Consider the following 19,134-nt stretch of genomic DNA (forward strand, 5'->3'; position numbering starts at 1 on the left):
AGTTAATCTTTCATTCCTGTCCACCAGTGCTGGATCCTTTCCCAAATCAATGCAATAAACTCTCTTCCAGTTGGGTATTTTTATCATTGACTTTTGTTTGTCCCCTTCTGAAACAACTTCAGAAATCGACTGAGCCTCCCATCCACTGACTCTGTCTACACTTCCCGCTGCCTCAGAAAAGCAGCCGCATAATTAAAGACCCCACGCACCCCAGACATTCTCTCTTCCACCTTCTTCCGTCAGGACAAAGATACAAAAGTCTGAGGTCATGTACCAACCGACTCAAGAACAGCTTCTTCCCTCCTGCCATTAGACTTTTGAATGGACCTACCTCGCACTAAGTTGATCTTTCTCCACACCTTGGCTATAACTGTAACACTACATTCTGCACTCTCGCCTTTCCTTCTCTATGAACAGTATGCTTTGTCTGTATACAGCACAATAAACAATACTTTCCACTGTTTACTAATACATGTGATAACAATAAATCAAATCAAATTAAGCCTAATTATATTCTATATCACTGAAACAAGCTGAACTTACCCTATCTCATTCAATCTGGGATGCATTGACTGAAATGACGGTGGAATTAACTTTCAAAAAGAAGTTGGGTAAATAGCTGAAGGAAAAAGAAATTGCAAGACTATTGGGAATGAATTATGGAACAGGACCAGTTAGCTAGCTCTACCCAGAGCCAGGACAGGCACAATGGGCTGACTGGCCTCTTTCAGTGTTGTACCATTCTATGGTTCCCCAGAACTAGGTCTAGCACTGCTTCTATTCTCTTTGAAATAGAAATATACAGATTAAGGAAGTTCTCCTAGATGCATTTTATCAATTCTTCTCCCACTCTGCCCCATGCACCATTTTTCTCTCTCCATATTAGGACTATTGAAGTCCTATACTATTACTGCTCTATCATTTTTATATTTCTTAGAAATTAACCAACCGACTTGCTCCTCCATCCCTTTTTTGGGATTCCATTGTCAACACTCATAAATGTAACAGTTCCTTTTCTTTCCTGAACACTAAACAAATATACCCTCCAATACACCATCGCTCAGTGGGGCTATAATATCATCCTTGTTCAGTATTGCCACACTCATCCTGACTTTTTTCCTTCCTTCCCCGTCCTGAATGAACTGGATCCCGGAATGTTTAATTCCCATTTCTGACTATCCGAAAGCCAGGTCTGCATCATAAGCATTATATCGTAACCGCAAATGGCAACTTGCGACTGGAGCTTTACCACCACTGGTTTTCAAGGGGAGGTGGTGGCCTAGTGGTAGTATTGCTAGACTATCTATTAACTCAGCGAATGTTCTGGGGACCCGAGTTTGAATCAATAAAAATGAATTCAATAAAAAATATCTAGGAATTAAGAACTGATGACCATGAAACCATTGTCAATTGTTGGAAAAACCCACTTGGTTCAATGATGTCCTTTAGGGAAGGAAATCTGCTGCCTTTACCCGGTCTGGCCTACATGTGACTCCAGAGCCACAGCAATGTAGTTGACTCTCAACTGCCCTCCAAGGGCAAGCAGAGATGGGTAATAAATGCTGGCCAGCCAGCAACATCCATGTCCCACAAATTAATTTTAAAAATTCAACTAGCAGTGGACAGGGGCCATAGCATGTGGGTAAACTAGCAGGTGAACCCTGGCAAATATACTTGCAACTAGGGGTGGGGGTTGTTCCTCCTTCTTGGGCATCCTGTGTTAACAAATGAACCCACTGGTGGTAAGGGAGGGAACCTTAAGAAGATACCTCACTTCTCTTTACAATTACCCTCTCACTCCACCCACTCACCTCCTGTCCCTTGCTGACTGACTCCAACAATGTCACGTCACTTGCCTTTGTCTCTGGGCTCCAGACTTGACCTTCACTCTTTGGCCTCTGGCAATACTCGCAATCACTCCCAGGCACACTAAAGAGCTACCGGTTTCTGATTGGCAGGCAACTCCCGGAGGTGCAACATATGCCCCATAACAAGAGTTTTAGTGGTGGAGTCAGGAACCTCAAAGGGAATCAATCCCAATGGCACTCACAAAAATGTCCACTGCAGTGTTGCCACCAGTTCTCCATCCGGTCGAAGGGTCCATCAGCATGACCATTAGATGCTGCCCAAAATTAATGTTTCAGGTCAATGACATTTTATCAGAAGTAGTAAAAGTTAGTAATGTAACAGGCTTTAAGCAGGTATGGTGGTGGAGAAAGGGGTGAGGGGAAGAAGGCCACAATTGATGATGGCACAGTGCAAGAAAGAGATGGCAATAGGACAATAAAGAAATATAAGATGGGTCGAGAGGAAAAGAGGTAAGTAGAATTGTCAAAAACAGCTATGGTTTGAAACAATAAGTAATTGCATCAATAAATGGGAGAAGAGGTAATGAATTGAAATTATTGAATTCAGTGTTGAGTCCAGAAAGCTGTAAAGTGCCCAATCAAAAGATGAGGTGCTATTCCTGAGACTTCTGTTGAGCTTTATTGGAAGAGTCTAGAAGGCCAAGGACAGGGGTGTCAGAGTGGGAGAGGGGCAGAGAATGATCTGAGCTTTAATCTCTGAAGAATTGCTGACTAAGAATGCATATCACAAGTATGACTTAATGTATAATTACTTTAATTATGTATTTTCAAGAAATCCAATATACATTGGAGTTGTTGCTTGTTCTTGCATGTTGCTTCAGTGCATTGGTGAAAGCGTGGTTATATGGGACAATAGTTTGATTACACATAAATCAGAAAAAATAAATGCTTGTTTTGATTTTAATGTCCATAAACTAGTAATTCATTGTTCACGTGCCTTTAAACTTGACGTAATGCTACTACATTTACGAGGAAATAGTTCTTAGAATGTTGATGGCACAGAACAATGTCACTTAGCTCCATCGTCAGAGTGCCGTGGGACTCCAGGGACTCCTTAATTCGTCAGAAGTCAAAACACACATTGTCAATATTGGAAAAAAGAAACACATAGACATACACTCATTATACTTCAATTTTGTATTATCCATCACAGTTATAGCATTAAAGCTTAGTATAAAGATTACGAACCAAAGCTGTTGATGTTTAGAAATTTTGAGTTATGTGCCTCAGTCTTTGAAAACCATATCTTCTGCAGATTAAAAGTACCTTTTAACAATGTATAGACAGTGACAATTTGAATGAAAATTATCATTTTCTCTTAACTTGTTATTCAAATGTTGCTATAATGTCAAATGTAAGTATCCAACATATAGCCAACATTGCTGGGGGTGTCACAGGGGCACAGTGATTAGTACAGCTGCCTCACAGTGCTAGGGACCTGGGGTCAATTCCAGCCTTGGGTGACAGTCTGTGTGGATTTTGTATGTTCTCTCCATGTCAGCGTGGGTTTTCTCCGGATGCTCCGGTTTCCTCCCACAGTCCAAAGTTGTGCAGGTTAGGTTGATTGGCCATGCAAAATTGCTCCTTTGCGCCGGGGGGACTAGCAGGGTAAATATGTGGGGTTAAGGGGATAGGACTTGGGTGGGATTGTTGCTGGTGCAGGCTCGATGGGCCAAATGGCCTCCTTCTGTACTGTAGGGTTTCTATGATTCTATTATACATGCATAAATCCAACATACTGGTGTCAGTATGTTGCTTTTCTTGTAGGAGTTTAGCATTTGTTGAGATGGAGTGATGCTGCAACTACCTAAGATTTATATTAATGCAGTAGTGCCAAATTATCAGATGATATTATCTTGCTGAATATGTGTCAGTCTGGGTTCAGCAAACTGTTCTTGCTGTTGTCTATACAATACCACTTGTGCCTACCTGACACTTGCATTAAGCTTTATATCCTGATAAATCGTTATGAGGGAGTATTGCCTTCTATCTAAGATTAAAAATCATTTAACAATAGGTTTTCAAAACTTTTCAGGGCACTTTTAATATTTAGCTTTGCACCAGTCTGTTTTTATTGGGGTCAATTCTCCAAGTATGTGATGTGTTGGTGTACCTCTTTCATAGGCTACTATGTTGCAAAATCACAGGCAACGTGAAACGACTTCTTGGAGATGAGGGTCACACCTGGGGATCAAGATCAACTTGACCCGAGTTATATTTCCAGCTTTAGGTTAAAATTGTGTTATTTCAATGTAAATTTTGTTTTCTAATTGTATTGTTAAACCAAGTCACAAAATTTGGGTTCCAGTTAAATAACTGCTGCATTCATTGCAGGAACTGGTACCTTATTCACAGGAAGCAACTGTGTACAAAGCTGGATAAAGGCACAAGCAGAGTGCTTATAATTTAAATGCTTAGAAAAGGGGGTGGCGAAATTTCCATTCCATGAACATTTAACTGGGGCTAGGTGGGTGTGCATGTTTCCTTTGTAAGCCAGGTTTGCCATCACACTGGATTTGTACTCCATGTGGTGTTCAAATAAAGGACATTGAGACTGTCTGCTTTGAGAAGTATCATTCCAACATTTCTGGAGGCAGGTTTCACCCTGCAGTAGATTTACACTCCCCAATTCATGTTGGTCTAAAGCCCAAATACCAAACTGGAAGTGTCAACACACTTTCACTGACTGAATACAGAAGATCAACATCACTAAAGGCTCTGAACAATTGAGTCAAGAGAGTATTGTCAGCAATATCAGTTAGCCTGTTTATTTTAAATGTAAGAATGCAGTGTTAAAATAGCAGGGAATGCCATGTAAACATGTTAAGCATTCATCCACTAATGTTGACACCAATAATATTTCCATTTAAGGATTCAGTGTGTGCGTACAGTGGAGCCCCGTTGTAACGCGATGGTTGGGGTCCATAAAATGTTATCGCGAATGCTATCGGGGTCGCGCTAAATCGGGGTCGCGCTAAATCACTAAACCGGAAATAGTAAAAAAAAGGGTCCAATGATTCATCGCATCATATCCGATTTCGTGCTAAATCGGGGCACGTTGCAACGGGGCTCCACTGTATATATATCCATTTCAAAGACCAACTTGGATTAACTGAGGACTTATCCTGCTACCTCAACCAGGCCTTTCCTGAAGGCTCATCCATGCCTTTATTCAGACTCATCACGTTCAACAATCTTCTGGTCAACCTTCCATTCTACACCTCAATAAATTTCAGTTCAGCCAAAACTCTGTGGCCTGTATCCTATCCCACGCACTCCTGCGTGTCCATTCCTTGGTGCCCCACACTGGCTACCAATCCCGAATGTGGAGATGCCGGCGTTGGACTGGGGTAAACACAGTAAGAAGTCTCACAACACCAGGTTAAAGTCCAACAGGTTTATTTGGTAGCACAAGCCACTAGCTTTCGGAGCGCTGCCCCTTCGTCAGGTGAATGGGAGTTCTGTTCACAAACAGGGCATATAAAGACACAAACTCAATTTACAAAATAATGGTTGGAATGTGAGTCTTTACAGGTAATCAAGTCTTAAAGGTACAGACAATGTGAGTGGAGAGAGGGTTAAGCACAGGTTAAAGAGATGTGTATTGTCTCCAGCCAGGACAGTTAGTGAGATTTTGCAAGCCCAGGCAAGTCATGGGGGTTACAGATAGTGTGACATGAACCCAAGATCCCGGTTGAGGCTGTCCTCATGTGTGTGGAACTTGGCTATCAGTTTCTGCTCAGCGACTCTGCATTGTCGTGTGTCGTGAAGGCCACCTTAGAGAAGCGTTCTCCAAGGCGGCCTTCACGACACACGACAACGCAGAGTCACTGAGCAGAAACTGATAGCCAAGTTCCACACACATGAGGACGGCCTCAACCGGGATCTTGGGTTCATGTCACACTATCTGTAACCCCCATGACTTGCCTGGGCTTGCAAAATCTCACTAACTGTCCTGTCTGGAGACAATACACATCTCTTTAACCTGTGCGTAACCCTCTCTCCACTCACATTGTCTGTACCTTTAAGACTTGATTACCTGTAAAGACTCGCATTCCAACCATTATTTTGTAAATTGAGTTTGTGTCTTTATATGCCCTGTTTGTGAACAGAACTCCCACTCGCCTGATGAAGTGGCAGCACTCCAAAAGCTAGTGGCTTGTGCTACCAAATAAACCTGTTGGACTTTAACCTGGTGTTGTGAGAGTTCTTACTGTGTTTACCAATCCCTAGCCATGCCAACTCTCAATGTATCTACCATGGAGGCATGATCACATGATGTCCAATTGCATGGCATTAATATAGGGCAGAAATGAATGGTCTGCTGTCAAATGTCAATTTATAGTTCCTCATTTGGGTGTTGGTCATTAGAAGTTGATTTAATTATTGTACCTCATCTGAGAACGGTTGACTGGTACTTAAGAAAGAAAACATTCCTCTTCTTTGCACTAGTGACTCTCACCTTGCTCAAAGTTTACAACAAAATGGTTAAAATTATATGTGCTGACTCTTACAATTTGCCAGTTTATTATTGTTCCATCTTCCTTTTCTGATCTGTAACTTCCCAGCCACTAGAAATCAGTAGCTTGCATAATCTATCATGCTTTTGAAAACTATTATATACTTCTGGCTATAATTGCTTCAGTTACATCTAATAGACAGATGCAAAATGAGAAAATAAGCCTTTGAAATGTACTGTGGACTTTGTCCAAACCACATCGCAGGTTGATTGATGTTTCCACTGGTGTTACAAAATATAGAAATGATTGCCTAGATGCTGTGATGTTTGGTGAATTTAGTGAACCTTACTTGAGATGGGCATTGATCCTAAGCAGCAAAAAGTGCAATTGGTGCCCAGGCATGAACTGGAACCCGAATGTACATTTCCCCAGGTTTGCCTGCAGCAACATTCAGAAGATCGCCTGTTCATTCTGGGAATCTCCTGAACCATCCAAGGGGATTACCAACTCCCTTTCAGTCTCCGAACACTTCAAATTGTGTTCATCCTTGTCCTTAATTTGTTCCATGGCTGTGTCCAACCCTATCTCTGTAACCTCCTCCACCTCTGCCACTCCCAGTTCCTCTGGTTTGGGCATCAGAGAAATCATAGAAAATTTATGACACAGATGGAGACCATTCAGCCCATTGTGTTAGTGCTGGTTGACAAAGAGCTTCTCAGCCTAACCCCACCTCCCCGAGTAGGTCCATAGCCCTACAGGTCTAGTAGATATCCAGATATTTTTTAAAATATGGTGGTTGGTTCTGTCTGAAGCACCTTTTCAGTCAGTCAGTGGTTTACAAGTCCCTACCACCCACTGGGTGAAAGAATATTTCCATATTTCCCCTCTAATCTTTCCACCAGTTATTTGAGAGCTATGCTCCCTGGTTTTTGCCCTCTCTTGCTCAGTTAATAGATTAATCGCTCTATCTAAGCCCCTTGTAATTTTGTACACCTCAATCAAGGCAGCCCTCAGCCACCTCTGTTCGAAAATAAATCAACCCCAGCCTATCCAATCTTTCCCCATAGTTAACATTTCTGGCATTAACCCTCCCAATTAACATTTTCCAGTTCGGCCAACATCCTCATAACTCTCCTCTGAACCCTCTCCAGTGCAATCACATACACCCTGTAGTGTGGTGACCAGAACTGTATGGAGTACTCAAGCAGTGGTCCTACTAGTGTTGTTCTAGCATAACCTCCATACTGTCATGTTGTATGCTTCAGCTATTAAGGAAAGCATGTCATTATACCTTCCTTACTACCTTATCGACCTGTCCGGCTCCCTTTAAAGTTCTGTAGGTAGACAATCCATGGTAACATATTCTTCCACACTGATCAGTATCCTCCAGTTTATTGGAAATTCTTGTTGCACCCCCTGAACTGCCCTCCTGCTTCCATCCCACCATTTTCAGTTGTGCATTCAGCCAGCATGACTGTGCGCTCTGGAATTCCTTCCCCAGCTCCTTCTTCACCTTGAAGACTTCCTTCATAGATCACCTCTTTAACCAAGGTTTTGTTCACCTTCCCCAGTGTCGCCTATTTCGGTTCAAGTGTCTATTTTTGGACCACATCTCTGTGGGGTGATTTCCTCCCCAACACCCGGACCAGTTGTTATGATTTCATGCCAGGCACTAACTGTCCTGAAATTTCCTTAAGAGTTGGTCCACCCATGCGAGAATTCTTGTCGAAGTCTTCTTTACCAGCATAACCCATCTCCTGTCATAGAGCAGCTATCAGCAAGTATTATTTTGTAATCACATCTGACGAAAGTTCTTTTTTTAAATAGGGGAGATGAGTTTTTAAACTTGGCGAGGCAGGGGGAGTCTCTTGTCTCAGGGAGTAAACCCCTGCTTCTGAGCGAGAATGCTCTGGGGTCGAGTCCCACTCCAGCATTTGTTGGCTGGAGAGGAACTGGTGGGTGGCACGGTGGCACAGTGGTTAGCACTGCTGCCTCACAACGCCAAGGACCCGGGTTCAATTCTGGCCTTGAGTGACGGTGTGGAGTTTGCATGTTCTCCCTGTGTCTGTGTGGATTCCCTCTGGGTGCTCCAGTTTCCTCCCACACTCCAAGGTTATGCGGGTTAGGTTGATTGGCCATGCTAAATTGCCCCTTAGTGTCAGGGGGATTAGCAAGGTAAATAGGCGGGGTTACGGGGATAGGACCTGGGTGGGAATGTTGTCAACGCAGGCTCGATGGGCCGAATGGCCTCCTTCTGCACTGTAGGGATTCTGTGATTCTATTCTATAATTCTATGGTGATGGCAGTCCAGCATATACTGGAGCCAACCTCCAGCCCGAATAAATCATAGAATCGTGGAATCAAATGGGGAGGGTCAGTGCCAGGAAGATAATCCAACTGGAAAACCACCTGCCAAATCCAAACACAATGGTTGATTTGAATGAAGGTGGAGAGGGGTGGTTATCCAATATAGTGGTGACACCGCAAGCCCCCACACCCCCCACCCCCCCCACCCACCATGCCCCCCCCCCCACCCCCCACCCCCCCCACCCACCATGCCCCCCCCCCCCACCCCACCCCGCCATGACATTGGAAAAGCTGGAAGAGTCATTAGTTCAACTAATTGTAATTTGGGTCTCACCTCTTCCCAATCTGTATCATGAGTTAAATACTGCACCTGATTTTGATTTCCAAATTTCAAAACTCCCCTTGTTAAGCCACCTACAAAGTGAAATCCATCTGTTCGAGCATTGTAAAATTGTTACGGCACAGAGAGAGGCCATTTGGCCCATCATCTCTGCACTGGTACCCCCAAAGAACATTATGACTTAGTTCCATTCCCCTGCCTTTTCTCCGTACGTTTCGATTCAAATAATCATCTAATCCCCTTCTGAATGCCTCGATTGAACCTGCCTCCCCCACACTTCCAGGCAGTACATTCCAGACCCAAGCCCCTCGCTGTGTGAAAAAGCTTTGTTTCTTTTACAAAATCACTTTAAATCTGTGCTCTCTCGTTCTCGATTCTTTTATGAGAGGGAACAGTTTCTCCTGATCTACTCTGTTCAGCCCCCTCATGATTTTGAACATCTCTATCAAATCTCCTCTCAGCCTTCAAGGAGAACAGTCTTAACCTCACCAATCTATCCTCATCACTGAAGTTTCTCATCTCTGAGACCATTCTTGTGAACCTCTCCTGCGCTCTCTCCAATAAATTCACATCATCCCTATAGTGTGGTGCCCAGAACTGTACATATTATTCCAGCTGAGATCTAACTGTCTTGTTTAAGTTCAGCATAACCTCCTTGCTCTTGTACCCTATGCTCCTATTAAAGCCAAGAATACTATCTGCTGTATTAACTGCTCTCTCCACCTGTCCTCCTGGCTATGCACATACACATTCAGGTCCTTCTGCTCCTGCAGCCCTTTTAAGAATTTTATCCTTATTTTATGTTGTCTCCCCATGTTCTCCCTACCAAAATGCATCACCTCACACTTCTCAGCATTGAACTTCATCTGCCACCAATCTGCCCACTCCACCACTTTGCCTATGTCCTATTGAAGTTCCTCAACTCCTACAATACTTGAAAGCTGCATCTGCTAACTTTGAAACTGTCCCCCGCACAGTAAGATGTAGCTTACTAATATATATTAGGAAAATCAGGGGTTCCAATATCAAGCCCCGGGGAACCCCACTACAAACCTTCCTCCAGCCGGAAAATTATCAACTGAGAGAAGAATCGAGAAAATCAACTTTCTCATAATCAAAGTTTTTAATGTTACGGATTTAGATCGAATGAACGCAACTAATTGCAATCCCATCTGTTTCCCCCAATTCCAAAGCGTGACTCAAGCAATTTGCAGCTGTCTCCAAAGGTTCAAATAGCGGATTGCTACAATCACCAGTTTGAGATTATATTTTATCACCCTGCTCCTGAAGCGTTTGAGTGAAAGCTTGCATGGAACTTACGCTTTCTTGCCGCAGATGGACTTTCGATACCAGTTCCTGCAAGTGCTGAAATATTTCTTTTTAGTCCCGGCCACTTGCTGAAGGGCGCACACATTGGGTCTGCAGACAGCAACAGAAAATCAAATGTAAAGTGAAAAGAGCGATTGGAACTGTAATAATAATGTTGAAGAATGAATGGGCTGGAGTTCGGGAGGCAAGTGTATTCAATTAAAAAGTTGCAACATTAAAACTCTCGAAAGTTCATTGTAAAGTTGCTGTCCTACTTTATTGTAGGCAGATTCTAACTATATTTTCATACTTAGAATTTGTGAACAAAATGTACTTGCAGATTTTCATGCTTTGTTACTTGTTTATTAAGTTGAAAATTAAATCTATTTGCTTACCCCTTGTCCTTTGCCCTGATTCGACTGTGAGTCAGTATTTTGTCATAATAAGATGCTTCAGCTTGATCAAAGGATGTTAAGACAAAGAGACTGAAGGTGCTTAAAAATAAGAGCTTCATCTTGTCTGCTGTCCCACCTTCAGCAGCAGTGGAATAGGACAGGAGCAAAAGCAGCAGGCAGCTTTTATACAACAGCTGAGCCAGGAGGAGGACCAGCCCAGGCAGACATACCACAACACCCACCCTGGAAAAAAAAAAGCGAGATTAGGGAGCAAAACCGCCTGTCGATCACATCCAAAGCAATATCGTGCAGACTGCCAGACCAAACTCCCCGCAGCATGAGAGTTATCGAAGACCCACATCCATTAAAATAAATATAATCGCTCTAATGAATCAAGCCAGGCTCAGAATGCACACACATCTTTTTGTTTCAATTTATGAATCATAATCCAAGTGTAAATTGATTCATCAATTGTACCCTTCAGTAACATGTTAATTACATAAACATGTTGGCCTGTGTGTGTGATGATTTCCACTCCATCTGACGAAGGAGCAGCGCTCGGAAAGCTAATGGTGTTTGCTACCAAATAAACCTGCTGGACTTTAACCTGGTGTTGTTAAAACTCTCACTGTGTGTGTGTGTGCAGTGCTAACCTGACTTAGCCTTTAGCCGTTTCTTTACTGTGACCATTTACCCTTGATGCAGGCGAATTTCAGCAGATTATTCAAGTTTCATTCTCACTGTCCTCACTTCTATTTTGTTTCCTTAACGAATAACTCCAGGAAGGAGTTACTGTATCACGAGGAACATGTGTGAAAGTATCTGCACCCTTTATAACTCAAAGAAATTGAATATAAATCTAATAGGGGGAATCTGAAGATCCAGATGACACGAAGTGAATAATGTGAAGACTTTGGAATAATTTTAATTCTTTGCACTCAACATCCGGCAGTCGGGGTGAGAAGTATTATCAATGTACCACATTAGAATAAAAATCTTGTCATTTCTGCTCATGTGCGCCTTAATCAAATATTACCTTTCATTTTTGGATTTTCCAAAGGATTCATTCGCCTCTGCGAAATATTTTGGATGTGTTCTTACATTGAAGATGTCACAGAAGTGTAAGTTTAGATGTTATTTTTTTTAACTGACTGAAATTGTGGTGATTTCCTTGACACAGTCTAATCGTGGTTGTAATTGTGAGAACTTCCATCTCCAAAGTATGAATCTGCCGCCCTCTACTGGTTGAAACTATGCTAAAAACCTGTTCTCAGACACCAATGAACATTTCACACTGTGGGGTTTTATTTAATTATTAGTGTCACAAGTCGCCTTACATTAACACTGCAATGAAGTTACACTCCGGTGCCTGTTCGGGTACACTGAGGGAGAATTTAGCATGGCCAAGGCACATAACCAGCACGTTTTTTGAACTGAGAGAGGAAACCGGAGCACTCGGAGGAAACTCACGCAGACACGGGCAGAATGTGCAGACTCCGCACAGACAGTGATCCAAGCCAGGAATCAAACCTAGGTCTCTGGCACTGTGAGACAGCAGTGCTAACCACTGTGCCACCCTAGTTTCCCAATAATGTTCTGTAGAAGGGCCGTATAGTCTCAAAACATTCTCTCTCCACAAATGCTGCCAGACCTGCTGTGTTTATTCAACATTTTTTGTTTGCACACCAAAAAATCTTTCAAATTAACTTTTTAAGAGAGATTAATGTCTTTTCTTAGTTTAAATGAAAACCTCTAAGAACAGGGGGGGGGGGGGGCGAGGGTGCGGAGTGCTGTAATATAATAGTCCAAGCTGCTTCCTTCCTGCTAAAGGCACTAATGTTACAATTTAGACAAATAGTATAATCTGGATTTAATGCAGCCCCATTGCAATGAAAAGCATGTTGTCTGGATCCACTTTGTCTCTGGACAGGCTCCATTCAGGGTCCCAGTGGTGGCAAAATCCTCCTCTGGTTAAGTCAGTGGGTGGAAGGAGCTGATGTGGAATTTCTGCCCATCTGCAGCAGGACATCAGTTAGGTAAACATGCATACATGGAAACATATGTAGAAAATAGCAGCAGGAGTAGGCCATTCAGCCCTTTGAACCTGCTCCATCATTCATTATGATAATCAAATTCAATACCCTGTACCTGCCTTCCCCCGAGTATTCCTTGATCCCTTTAGCCTCAAGAGTTATATCCATAGAAGCAAACAAACGGTGGTGGTTGAGCCATTAAATGGAAGCCACGTGACTCTCCCCTGCTTTCTGGGTTTGCCAGCAGCCTCGTGGGGATGTCCCTCAATATAAAGCAATTGGTTCCCGATCAAAGGACCTGGCATCAGGAAGGAGGGAGGGCACTGCACTGAAAGCCACCCTGTGTCCTAGCCTCCAACTCCCCTGTCACCAACACAACCCTCTTCCTGCCAATCCCATTCCACCCTCACTCACTTTTGGCCTGAGCCTCTGGTGGGTGTACTGTTGTCAGTCACCACTGCTTCGGGTGGCGCTAACGAGCAATGGAAAGCTGCTAGTCTCTGATTAGCCGCCAGCTTTCCGCGGGCAGGATTTCCACCGCCAAGGTCCTGAATCCTGATTGTGCGGGGCAGTGGGGGCTGCAGGGAATGGTGATTACTTCAATATCCAACTTGATAGTCTCTGGCCTTTCCCCATGGAACTGATGGAGATCTCCGGTTCAGCCTGACTAAATTCAGCCCCATCTCAACTACCAAGGCAATGAATCACAATCTAACCTGGATAATTCCCTTCTGCTGCCAGAGTGAATACATTTGCTGTATGTTGAATTCCATGATGAAGTATTAAAGTGGTGTGTCTAACACAAATTCTTGAGTCACATTCCAAACATTATGGCAAGATTTTAGAGTCCGTTACTAAAGATGAGATCGCAGACTACTTGGAAGTGCATGATAAAGTAGGAGTGAGTCAGCATGGCTTTGTCAAGGAGAGGTCATGTCTGGCAAATCTGTTAAGAGTTCTTTGAGGAGGTAACAAGGAAGTTAGATAAAGGAGAACCAGTGGACATGATTTATTTAGATTTCCAGAAGGCCTTTGACAAGGTGCCGCATAGGAGACTGTTAAATAAGTTAAGTGCCCATGGTGTTAAGGATAAGATCCTGGCATGGATAGAGGATTGGCTGACTGGCTGACTGGCAGAAGGCAGAGAGTGGGGATAAAGGGGCCTTTTTCAGGATAGTAGCCGGTGAATAGAGTGTGCCTCAGGGGTCAGTGCTGGTATCACAACTTTTCACAATATACATTAACGATTTGGAGGAAGGAACTGAAGGCACTGTTGCTAAGTTTGCAAATAATACAAAGATATGTAGAGCGACAGGTAGTATTGAGGAAGTGGGGGGTTGCAGAAGGACTTGGACAGGTTAGGAGAGCGGGCAAAGAAGTGGCAGATGGAATACAATGTGGAAAAGTGTGAGGTTATGCATTTTGGAAGGAGAAATGGAGACATAGACTATTTTCTAAATGGGGAAATGCTTAGGAAATCAGAAACATAAAGGGACTTGGGAGTCATTGTTCAAGATTCTCTTAAGGTTAACGTGCAGGTTCAATCGGCAGTTAGGAAGGCAAATGTAATGTTAGCATTCATGTCGAGAGGGCTAGAATACAAGAGCAGGGATGTACTTCTGAGGCTGTACAAGGCTCTGGTCAGACCCCATTTGGAGTATTGTGAGCAGTTTTGGGCCTCATATCTAAGGGATGATGTGCTGGCCTTGGAAAGGGTCCAGAGGAGGTTCACAAGAATGATCCCTGGAATGAAGAGCTTGTTGTATGAGGAACGGCTGAGAACTCTGGGTCTGTACTCGTTGGAGTTTAGAAGGATGAGGGGCGATCTTATTGAAACTTACAGGATACTGCAAGGCCTGGATAGAGTGGACATGGAGAAGATATTTCCACTAGTAGGAAAAACTAGAACCAGAGGGCACAACCTCAGGCTAAAGGGACGATCCTTTAAAACAGAGATGAGGAGGAATTTCTTCAGCCGCGGAGTGGTGAATCTGTGGAACTCTTTGCCACAGAAGGCTGTGGAGGCCAGGTCATTGAGTGTCTTTAAGACCTTTAATGATCTTGAGATCAATAGGTTCTTGATTAATAAGGGGACCAGGCATTATGGGGAAAAGGCAGGAGAATGGGGATGAGAAAAATATCAGCCATGATTGAATGGCAGAGCAGACTTGATGGGTCGAGTGGCCTCCTGTGTCTTATGGTCTCATGCTCTGGCTGCCACACATGAATACATTAAAATCTTTGTGTTAGTTGTACAAACTCATTGGCTCAAATGTAACATTCACAGGTCACAACAAGTCACAACTGAAGAGGTAGAAAACCTACCAATCGGTAAGTAGCCAAAAAAAGTCACAGAATCCCGACAGTGCAGAAGGAGGCCATTCAGTCCATCGAGCCTGCACCGACGCTCTGACAGAGCATCCCACACAGGCCCTATCCCTGCAACCCCACATATTTACCGTGCTAATCCCCGCAACCTGTACATCCTGGGACACTGAGGGGCAATTTAGCATGGCCAATCAACGTAACCTGCACATATTTGGACTGTGGGAGGAAACTGGAAGAAACCCACGCAGACAAGGGGAGAACACACAAACTCCACACAGTCACCCCAGGCTGGAATCAAACCCTGGTCCCTGGCACTGTGAGGCAACAATGTTAACCACTGTGCCACCGTGTAGCCCTAGAATAGAAGCAACCAAGCATAAGCTTTGAAACACAAATGTCAATAAAAGAAGAAGGCAAACCAAAACACTCAATATATATTTTTTTGAAAATCTGTTCATCCATTTGGACTCCTAACCGAGGATCTTAGTGCAAGACTGGGAATATTTGTAACATAATAATTACATACATTTAAAAAATAATCAAACTTACTTGTTCTATAGTTTCTTTTCTGCAGTTAATGATTTCAGCAGGGGTTTAAGCATCTCTTTAAGGGACATCAGAGGTAACGATGCAGGAGTGGGAAGGGAAATCATTGTGTGTAATCATAAGGGTGGAGCCAGGTGAATGCAGTCTCACCCATCTGGATGACGGTGCAGAAGCACTGGCTTTTGCTTCTCTTTCTGAATGGATCAGTGTCAGACTGACCATTGGGCAGTTACTGCAAGGGTTTAGGCGATCGTGCCTGTTTAAAATAACCCCTCTGCTGAGGTGACATAACCATTGCGCCCTGCACCCCAGTACAGCATGACTGATACACTCTTAGATCATGGGCTTGACAGAAATATCTTCAGAAGCTCAGGAGATTAAACAATACAATTACAAGCTAGGAACCGTGTTTACAATTCCAAGCATACTGAAGCCTGAATGTGTGCCTTTTGGAGCAAAGATTTAGCGTGTATTACAATATAAGTCAACGCATGAGCCACTGCGCTCTATAAAGAGTATTTGAGTTTGCTTTTTCTCAAAATATCCAAAACCAGCCAAAACAAACATTGGAATCATCTGAGTCAAGTTTTGAAAGAGATACTATGTTTTACAAGTTCTTTATTAACTGACAGAGGGAAATGACGAGATGGAAACAGATAGAGCAATTGTCAGGGAGGGGGGAGAGAGAGAAAAGCTAACAAGGAGCCAGACTGAAATAGATAGAGAGTAAAAAAGGTAAAGAAACACATGATGCAATTTTGCTGTCCTTATCAGTCCAATCCCACTCATAAATGGATCAATTGTGGGGGGAAAATGTTTCATTCCTCCTGATCATTTATTGCCAATTTTGCAAATGCCTTAATATTCTGGATAAAATCCTTGGTGGCAAGAGTTCCCATCCAAAAGAGGCAGGAAAAAGGAATTATAAAAGGCAGAAGTACATTTTTTATGAGATATGGTATCATGTTCCATTTCCATTCCATAGTAGCACATGGCACTTAGATATAGCTCAGCACTGCTGTTCATCTTCAGAGAAGCAGGGTCTCAATGAAGTCATAAGCTATCTTTTCCTGTCTTCTTCAACCTGACTACAGTCTTTGACATGGCTGACCCAGCATCCTCCGCCCATGCTTCTCCACTCTCATCCAGCTGGGTGGGATTGTGTTCATCTGGTTCTATTCTTATTATCGCATGCAATGGTTTCTCTACCCGCTCCCATTGGTGCCCCCCAATGATCTAAAGTTGCCCCCTCCTAATTCTCATCTGCATGCTGCCTCTAGGTGATGTCATTCCAAAAACACACGTTACTTTTCACATGTATGCTGACAACACAGAAAGCAGTGGCAGGATCAGACAGAGACAGCATGGAGTTATGAAGGGGAAATCATGCCTGACAAGTCAGTTGGAATTCTTTGAATATGTAACTAGTAGAGTTGACAAGGGGGAACCAGTCGATGTGGTATATTTGGACTTTCAGAAAGCATTTGACAAAGTCCCGCAGAAGAGATTATTGTGCAAGATTAAAGCGCATGGGATTGGGGGAAGTGTATTGCGATGGATAGAAAACTGATTGGCAGAGAGGAAACAAAGAGTAGGAATGAATGGGTGCTTTTCAAATTGGCAGGCAGTAACTAGTGGGGTGCCACAGGGATCGCTGCTGGGACCCCAGCTATTCACAATATGTATTAATGATTTGGATGAGGGAACAAAATGTAACAGCTCAAAGTTTTCAGATGATACCAAGATGGATGAACTGTGACGAGGATGCAGAGATCCTTCAGATGATCTGGACAGGTTGGGTGAGTGGGCTAATCAATAGCAGATGCAGTATAATTTGGATAAGTGTGAGGTTATTCACTTTGGAAGCAAAAACAAAAAGCCAGATTACTACCTGAATGGCTGTAAATTGGGAGAGGGGAGTGTGCAGTGGGACCTGGGTGTCCTTGTGCACCAGTCATTGAAGGTAAGCATGAGGTGCAGCAGGTGGTAAAGAAGGCAAATGGCATGTTGGCCTTCATTGCGAGAGGTTTTGAGTACAGGAGCAGGGATGTGTTGTTGCAATTATACAAGGCCCTGGTCAGGCCACACCAAGAGTATTGTGTGCAGTTTTGGTCTCCTTTTCTGAGGAAGGATGTTCTTGCTCTCGAGGGAGTGCAGCGAAGGTTTACCAGGCTGATCCCGGGGATGGCGGGACTGATGTATGAGGCGAGATTGACTAGTTTAGGATTGTTTTCACTGGAGTTCAGATGAATGAGGGAGGATCTCATAGAGACTTATAAAATTCTAACAGGACTAGACAGGATAGATGCAGGGAGGATATTCCCAATGTTGGGGGAGTCCAGAACCTGGTGTCACAGTCTGAGGATTCAGGGTGGACTATTTAGGACGGAGGTGAGGAGACATTTCTTCACCCAAAGAGTGGTGAGCCTGTAGAATTCATTACTACAGGAAATAGTTGATGCCAAAACATTGAATGTATTCAAGAGACGGCTGGATATGGCACTTGGGTTGAATGGGAACAAAGGTTATGGGGAGAAAGCAGGATTAAGCTATCGAATTGGATGATCAGCCATGATCATAATGAATGGCGGAGCAGGTTCGAAGAGCCAAATGGCCTCTTCCTGCTCCTATCTTCTATGTTTCTATGTAACACTCAGTTCCATTTCCTCACCATCCCTTTCAAGCACTCCACGGCTGCTATGTTATCAGACTGTCCAACATCCAGTTCTGAATGAGCAGAAATTTATTCCAGCTAATCATTGAGAAGAACAAAGCCATTGCCTTTGGTCCTCTACAAACTCAATTTCTGAGGGCTATGTCAAAGGGTCATCCAGACTTGAAACATTGGTTCTATTGTCACTCCACAGAGGCTGTCAGACCAGCTGAGTTTTACCAACATTTTCTGTTTTTGTTTCAATTTCTTAGCTACTGACTGCATACTGTTGTGTTGTATGCCTTGGTGATACACAGAGATGACACACTGGGTTCGAGGTGTGCAGTGGTTTTATCCAGTGCTTTAGAAATGTCTGCTCTCATGCTTACAGCTGCTTGCCTGCAGTTAGTTAAGTACTCTCACACAGTGCAGGGAAGAATCAACAGACTCACATAATTAAACACCCAAATAATTGAACAACTGAACACTAAGGGCAGAACTTTCCCAAAATCTGACAGAGCGTCAGGTTCAGACTGAAAACTAGTGTGTACCGCTCCAGATGCACAGCCAAGTTTTGACTCCAGATGTTCTGGCACTCAGTGCACAGAGAATCTGGGTGGGTGGTTTGTGCCATCATTCTGGTGGGAAGGGGCCTGATAGAGCCAGAAAGACCAACTCCACAGAGATAGGGGCACCATCTTCAAAGGGTGCCCTGACCTCCAAGTTACATTTAATGCTCCCCTTTCCCCCATGGAGATCAGGACCCCCCCCCCGCCAACAGAGATCAGAGCATCCCATCCCCCACCACAATGGCAATATCGGGGCACACCACCCTCACTCGCAGGCCTTGGGGCTCTCAAATCCTCCACTCCACCACACATAAGGGGAACCCCTCC

At 43.6% G+C, this 19,134-nt stretch overlaps 1 protein-coding gene across 6 annotated transcripts in view; it reads right to left on the reverse strand.

The window, feature by feature from the left end:
• LOC144499799 (periostin-like) overlaps positions 1 to 11,262 on the reverse strand; it is a 104,793-nt gene extending 93,531 nt beyond the window's left edge. For 2 of the 6 annotated variants that reach the window (XM_078222298.1, XM_078222295.1), the window contains exons 1-2: positions 10,679 to 10,841; positions 10,296 to 10,394 (exon numbers count right to left, since the gene is read on the reverse strand). In XM_078222298.1, coding sequence (XP_078078424.1) covers positions 10,296 to 10,394; positions 10,679 to 10,797 — 218 coding nt within the window. In that variant the 5' untranslated portion in view covers positions 10,798 to 10,841. Of the gene's footprint in view, positions 1 to 10,295; positions 10,395 to 10,678 lie in introns of all 6 variants that reach the window. The other 4 variants (XM_078222297.1, XM_078222294.1, XM_078222293.1 and 1 more) reach the window with 4 other exon arrangements.
• Positions 11,263 to 19,134: the final 7,872 nt, after the last annotated feature.

This window comes from Mustelus asterias, chromosome 10 (assembly GCF_964213995.1).
Source record: "Mustelus asterias chromosome 10, sMusAst1.hap1.1, whole genome shotgun sequence".
NCBI lineage: Eukaryota > Metazoa > Chordata > Chondrichthyes > Carcharhiniformes > Triakidae > Mustelus > Mustelus asterias.